This window comes from Mercenaria mercenaria, chromosome 12, assembly GCF_021730395.1.
Source record: "Mercenaria mercenaria strain notata chromosome 12, MADL_Memer_1, whole genome shotgun sequence".
Taxonomy (NCBI): Eukaryota; Metazoa; Mollusca; class Bivalvia; order Venerida; family Veneridae; genus Mercenaria; species Mercenaria mercenaria.
The window spans coordinates 391,099-399,240 of NC_069372.1; the positions used below are offsets into that span (position 1 = coordinate 391,099).

The 8,142-nt window shown below is 33.9% G+C and overlaps 1 protein-coding gene across 1 annotated transcript; it reads right to left on the reverse strand.

Annotated features, from left to right (window-relative positions):
- Positions 1 to 1,084: 1,084 nt before the first annotated feature.
- LOC123534993 (galanin receptor 2b-like) lies at positions 1,085 to 3,534 on the reverse strand. The gene has a single exon (XM_045317499.2). It carries the CDS (start codon positions 3,532 to 3,534, stop codon positions 2,395 to 2,397), a length of 1,140 nt encoding a protein of 379 aa, XP_045173434.2. The 3' UTR covers positions 1,085 to 2,394.
- Positions 3,535 to 8,142: the final 4,608 nt, after the last annotated feature.

An 8,142-nucleotide genomic window follows, 5' to 3' on the forward strand; every position in this document is an offset into this window, starting at 1 on the left:
GTCAATAGATTGTTTATGTAATCCTTTTAATTACTTCAAACTTAGATAATGCAAGTATCTTATCAAGTTCGATATAAAATGCATATAGCACAGCACTGACATTGTAACCTACGTTATGATACGTTACTTGATGTGTATTTTAGTAACTGAAAAATACACGCTTACAACCACTTATCTGTTTAACCAGATAAATTCACATAAATCAAAATTGAGAAATAACTAAGTTGCGGAGTTCAGTCATCTAAGTCGTCATAAAATTCTCTTTTTATTTCAAACACTTTTCTTTGTATGAACTTTCAGTCCGTTTCTGTAATATTAGTGCCTTCTTAAATGCTTTCCTTGCGGGGTTCTGTCTCTTCAAACTCGCATAGAAGCAAACGCTCAAGAACTTCCATTACAGTCCTGTGTATATTTAGGGTATGGTTGTAGCGTTTACCTGGTAATACTTCTTCCAGTGAACCTCTAGAACAAATTCCTTATTCTGTTGCAAGTTTACAAGACCATTTTCCTATGTTAATTTTCCTACAGGCCAAAATATGGAGCAGATTGTGTGAAATACACCCATTCTAACAATTACGTTACCAAGTCCATCTCTAGACTGCAGAACCAAAGAATATGCCCTCTTAGCAACAGCCGAATCACATGCCACTATAGTATATTTCTGGCTAACTTCATTACTTGCATCTACTGACGTTTTTAACATATGCTGGACTGTAGCATTACCACTGATTGAATAATTCCAAGGTGCCATATATATGAAACAAGTTTGAGCACTCACTCTCTGCAAATCATTTCACACATTTGTAATTTATTTATTTATTTCATTCTATTTCAATTCATTTCATTTTCCACTCAATGAAATCAGTTTCATTTCACGATCATGAAAAATGATTTTCTGTTAATCTTGTTTAAAGAAAACTATATATAATTTATGTAATTAGTAATTTTCGTTACACAGATTTATAATTTGTGATATATTTATACGATTTAAAATATATGATACATATTTATGGAATTTGTACATGTTACATATCTGTTTAAACAAAATATTTTACCATATCCCAAATATTTTTCAACTTTTGTAAAAAAAAATAATCATTATAAATTTGAAACTCATATTGTCAACATTATATCATTTTATCTTCTTTTCTATTTTCGTCACAATTTTTGGTAACGTACATTTGATAATGTAAATTACATGCCTATAAGTGTCAATTTTACCTTCAAGATATAAATCTGTATATTCTGTCTTTATATATTGATATACTGTGTAGCTAGTAAACCATTTATGGATAACTGTAGTGCCAGTCAGTATTTTCTAGAAATTATTAATGGTAACGTATAAAGTAGGCTGTAACGTAAAAAGAACCCGGCTGCCAGATGGCAGAATTTCTGGAATGATAGCTCATATTATATGCTTTAAGAAAATCATAGCGTAGAAATATCCCTAGATGGGGGATGGGGGGTTATTGTCAGCTCAAGGTGTATGTTTAATCTTTCATGCGTATTAAGTAACCTTCATCACGAGCCATCAATTTGCAATCTGAAAACGGAAAAATGGCCTGCTATGCTCAGTTTGAATAGGAAACTGATGACTATATTGCATTTTGAAATTTGATTCATGAACTGCAGACCATTTTGCACTTTGCAATATGATTTCCAAATTAGGACCTGCAAAATTGTGAACTGCATTCTACACCGCAGTTCGCAATTCGAATAAAGGAACGCTGACCAGATTGCAGTTTGAATTTTGAATCATAGACTGTATACCAGTTAATTTGCAATGTAAAACGCGAACTTTAAATTGCAGTTTAACTTAATCGAGATCCAATATATGACTCAGTATTTTAATAGATTAATATTTCCTTTTAAATCATCTTGTATAAAGAGAGAAAACGGGTATTTCGGGCTCAAAACATCCACATCCTTTCATAACTTTCCTACATTTTGACAACATGTTATATTACCATCTAAAAGACACAAGTTTTAAAATATTTAACAACATCTACAGTCAATGTTTTTATGATCATATACAAACAATGCCAGGCAATAAGGCATACAGTATGTATCGTTTTTAAATCATTAATTGTCCAGTTCAAAATGTTTTGCTACTTCTTCAAACTGAAATCTTACAACGAATAATGGTCTTCATCCTTCAAAGGGAAGCGTTACCTTTATTTGCGGCACAAAATGTTCATTCGTCTTCATTCATAAAACGAATACATGTACGTGTGCAGGTACTTGAACAAGGCATTAACATGAATGTTTTAAGATTCTGAGAACAAAGCAGCGAAAGATATAAATGAAGCACTCTTAAAAACGCAAACATTTAAAGTTAAAACCTTATGAATAATTCTGTAAGAGGCAAAAACACTTTTGCTCTCCGGCTATCTTCTAATATCTTACAGCATTAGTTGATAGTGTCATCGAGAAATCTTTACTGTCAGCGGCGCTGTCTAGATCAAGATGATGTCGCCGCCGTCTGCTACACCAACATCGGCGGCAATACATATCTATAAATACCCGTCTGTAATGGTTGGACACCAAAACATATATGATGAAATCGTTAGCAGCATTTATATATGAAAATAAATTACTGATATCGATGAACAGCCAGAAAGATAATTTGTATTTTCCATCAAAACTATAGCCTTTATCAATAAATGCCATGATTTTGATAAAAAGATTTGGCAAGGAAAGTAAAAAGTACATTAACGTTATGCAAAACACCGTCGTGGTTATTTTCGTCTGCTGACTATTATGTCCCTGTGACGTCATACTTATTACTGTGCGCCTTTCGTTAATTGCACGAGAATACACGATCGGGATTGTTATGTTAATGACAAGAACTGTTGCCGCCGGAATGACGTAATCTATGACGGTTTGTATCAGCATGTACATATCCATAGTTTCAACAGCGTCCTTCTGAAACTGAATATAGTATTCTGTTATGTTGTCTGCCTGATAAGATGCAACTTCAAAATACAGTGGATAAGGAATGAGAAAGATTACATTGAACAAAAAGCAGACTACAATTATGCTTTTTGGATACTTCGACACCCAGGAGTTCTTCACGGTGAATGGACGAACGAGTGCATTCAAGCGATCAATCGACATGACGATGATCAGCGCGTGCGAAGAATGCGCCAAAACCATATCGATGTAAATCGTTCCTAGTTTCATATGTTCTTCGACATAGTTCGCCAACTCTTCGTCGTAGAAGTCAATGATATGCGGAATATGTCGAATTAGTCCGACAATAAGGTACATCAAATCGAGTAAAGTCAGGCTGTACAGATAGAGGTATATTGACATCTTCAGCTGCTGTGTATCCTTCCAAAGAACGCCAAGACCAAGGCTGTTTCCGATTATTCCAAATGTACAAATAATTGGTGAAACTATGATGTTTGAAATAAAAGCGAATCTCTCGTAGGCTTCTTCGGTAACTGAGAACAACCCGCCGTCATTCTCTGGCGATAGCCAAGGCAATGTAGAATTTTCATTTGCCAATGTTGAATTGTTTGTACTTTCCATTCTCCCTCTGTAATATGCCTTTTCACATCTCAAAAGTTCTGAAAATTCGAACAAAAGGTTTATTGAAAATATTCATTTGAGGTAAAGTATAGGCTAACCTTTAGGAAGGAACTAGATCTATTTGATAAGTGTCATAGCAGCAGAATTATTTGTACCGTCACCAAAAGTTTATAATTATCCGGTTAGTATTGACGACATTGATTGCAAGGAGAAATACCCAGCTATAAAATAATTTGTAAAATGTCTAAATCCCTTAAATCGTGTCCAACACCGAGGAGTATTACAAATCTACCGTCCATTGGCAAAGTATCTTTTTTAACTGTGTTACTTTTCCTGTCGACATAAACGGTTCTAAAGGGACACAGAAAAACCCGACAACGTGTGTCGTAAGATCGGTCCTTTGAATGTAAACGTTATAATAAAGTCGCGTCGTGCTAAAACATTGCGATTTCCCGTATGAATGTTATTTTTGCAAAAGTACTTGCTACTTTTCACAAAAAAGGTCATTTAAATTCATCCCTTGTAGGAGTTTAGTGTCAGTCTAAATATGATAATAAAGTAAAGCCTATAGAGAATGATTCTATTTAACTTTACAAGAAAACTACCATCATATGATTTTATGAAATATGTTTACCTTATTCTGGACCTTTAATGACACTCGACAGTTTCCGTTCGAGAATGTATTCTATCTATCTAACTTCGGCATTCTTACTGGATTTCCGTAACTTCCGGAATGCCCGAACCACAAAACAAACGGAAATATTGACGAGTGTCGTTATGAGTCCACTATCTTAATGCATTTGCCACATTCTGCTCTTTAGTTTTCAGTTCATCAGTACATTTATAAATCACTTGCTCCAATTTTCTGTAGATTATTTAATTATCAAGACATTTCATGATTAGCAGGTTAATTCGTGGTGTTAAGAATTCCGGAAATGCGTTAGGGTTAGGGTTAGGGTTAGTGATGGGCAAATCGGTTAGATTTGACAACCGATTAATCGGCATAATCGGACAAGCCAACCGATTCAATTAATCGGATATAATCGGATAATTGGTTACTCAGTTACATACCTATAAGCTCACATCACAGTGTATGTTTTATGTCATTACTTAAGAAATGAACCACGCAGACATCAAATATCCTATTTCTATTGTATCCCTTCATAAACACGAGTAAGTTAACAGCATAAAAGTAAAATATTTGTGAAGATAGTAAACTTCAAATCAGGTACTCTTAATTTCACCAGTGACTTATCCAGTGATATTGTGTTATTTAATTAAACTTATTTGGAGCAAAAAGAAATATTAACGATTTATTAATTCTTAATTCTTAATTTACGACTGGAATGATTTCAATCCCACATAAGCCAAAAATGAAAATACCTTTGCTAGTATGCTTACGTAAGTCTTACGGCATGCAATGCATACTGCCATACTTATGTCAAGAGTTTTGATGGTTTTCCCGGCTTAATTTTGTAAAAGCCACATATCTTCCAAAATCTGGGTGATCGCAGATGACTTCAATTTCTTTTGAGACTTTGGAGGAAGCCATTTTTACGTAGAGTAGTTTCCCTTGGCGTAACTGCCCCCAAAGAACCGTAAATACCAGAAATAAAAAGGTCAGAAACAACTAAATTATCCCTTTAGGATGCCAAGTAATTAATCGGTCAGGGAAAAGTGAAGTCGGCGATCTCGCTCATGAATGCAACGCCGACGATTATTCGATTGTCGCCGATTGTCGGCCCATCACTAGTTAGGGTTAGGGTTAGGTTAGGAAATCGATGCAGGTAAATTTTCACAATTTTTTTAACTCGCGTATGGCATTTTTCGCGAATGGCATTTTTCGTGATTATTAGCAAAAACAAAACCATCGCGAATATTTTTCTCATCTACAGTAGTTTCACTTTATTAACTTCATAATTATATGCTAAATAAACTCCGCAAGTATGACATTTGTAATCAAATAATTTATGTATCGTTATACAATGACGTTAAAATACCGTACTATATAGGTTATGCCATTTATTCTTGCATAAAAACTACTTTTTTTCACTAGATCCGCCCATGTATAAACGGGAGAAAAATCGTGTGCAAACAAGGCAATTCACGTGCTGTTAATACATGATTTTTATTTTTGAAATGCTTTGCCAGGGACGTATGTATGTATTTTTGCGCATACTAATATTTGGCATCTGCGTCTTGTTTCTTCCATAACAACCTCTTCTTATAGCATTATAGATACAATGTAATCCATAGTATGTTTAGCTGTATCAGTATCCAACCCCAAACGTACTGCCCCCATCAGGTTATAACACACTAAATAGTTGTTGTTCTTTATTCTATATAAAATTGACCTAATTCCAATGACCGCAGCACACATCAGGACCCATTTTAAATTTCTGTAACCTACATTTTCTTGAAGAATATTGTCAGTACTAACTAAAAATCAAAAGAAAAGTGGGGGTCATGTTTGATGCAAGAAAAATAATTTCAGTCAAACACACAAATTGCAAAATCAGCTAAAAAATGAGACCCCAAATTATACTGGTGGTGTATGATCTACGTTTCCATGAAAAATTGTGTAATGTTGTTATTTCATTATGAAAATGCTACCTACATGTCAAGCATAGATCTGTCATGTGATTTTAGCAAAAAAATTGCAAAGAAAATAAGGAAAATAGCTCTACAGAGCAAAAAAACTGAGGACTATTTGTATCCGCCATTATGCGACTACCATTTTTTTTCGCGCCATTTTTCTTTTTAGTGTCTGTATGCCATCAATGTACGCACTAGCTTCTCTTAGAGTTCACTCCCTTTACAAAGCGTCTGTTCAGTTATTATGAATAACTGTGAATAAATAAGTATTGCATGTAACTTGTGCTATTGCTCGTTTATAAGTCTTATATTTATGATTTTTGTTAGTATCAGCAGGTATGTTTTTACCTGATTTTTTTCGCAGAATTCATGTAATAAACCTTGAAAGCACTACCCTCGTACTCATCCGTACTCTAAATGTGTTCGTACTCAAAATAATTCAAATGTAAATTTATTATTGTTAAAATTGTGTTCCTGGTAATCAAATTTTTAAGTTATATGCAAAATTATTGGTAATATAACGTTTGTAATAACTAGAAATAAAAATAAGATGCTCAAAAACCTTCAAATCACGCTTTTGGTAGTGTTGTTGATATGTGTGCCCTGGTTATGGATATTTAAAACGTGTTTACCGTTTCCAAGAACAACCGAATGGTAAGTAAAAATGTACCGGAATTGTAAAGTCATCACATATGAAAACAATGCATTAAGTCGTCCTGTAATGTTTTATATGCCTCATATTATTCGTTAGTCCAACTCGTGACGTAATTATCGGTCTCGGTCACAAACAATCCCGCGGGCTTCTGCAGACGTTAATACACAAAATACGTTTGTTTATTTATTTTTCATTTTGTGAATTTGGAAAAATCAAAAGTTTCTTTTGAAAACGTGCTTGTATCGAAATTCATAAAAAGTAGCTTCAGTTTATCATAATCAAATCTGTTAGAATATCTTAAGTCCCTCTTTCTGAACTCTTATCTGAATTTCAAAAAATTATTGAGTCGCTGCGCTTCCTCAGATATAATTGCAATAATGCAATTTTTACTTCCAACAGTATGTGGAAATTGGATGGAAGCGATTGTATTTCTATTAAATCCGTTGCAAATGTCAGTGATAAACATTCATAACACAAATAACATTATTCTTGTTGGAGATGTAAATGAAAATCAACTTAGTGACACCAATACAAAATTTAACGACTTGCTCATGATATATAACATGGCTAATTTTATTACAGAAGCAACTCGCGTCTCAAATAACACTAGTACCTTAATCGACCCTATAGCCGTTTCAAATGGCATTTCGGTGTTCCAGGTTGGTATTTTGAAAACAGAAAATTATATAAGCGACCATTACGGTACATATGTACATATTGAAATTAACCTTCAACATAATGTACCTTTTAAAAGAAAAGTATGGAATTATAAACGCGCCGATTTTGAAATGTTTAATAATCTGATACAAGCAACTGATTGGTCCTTTTTATACGACGGTACTCTTAATAACGCATGCGACTCTTTTGTTAGTAAATTTCTAGAATTAGCAAGAAAATGTATACCGTCATCTTTTGTTACTGTCCGTCCTAATGACAAGCCTTGGTACAATTCAGAGATACGTAAAACCTCGCGACAACGTGATCGACTGAAAACCACCGCAATTCGTTCCGGAAAAGATTATGATTGGCACAAATATAAATGTACACGCAAAAAAGTAAATAATATGATAAAACATGCAAAAGAGCTATTTTATAGTAATATAGAATTTACCTTGAATGACCTCACCAACACAGATCCGCGTCGATATTGGAAAATTGTCAAAATGTTAGTCAAAGAAAACTCAAAAGGAAGTAGTATTATCCCAACCCTTGTAAATAATGACCAAACTTTCTCTGTGTCTGATATTGAAAAGGCAAATACTCTGAATAATTATTTTGTGTCTATTTCAAATTTAGATGATTCGAATGTTTCTCTTCCATCTTTCATTGCCAAGACAGACTCTTTGCTAAATGATGTA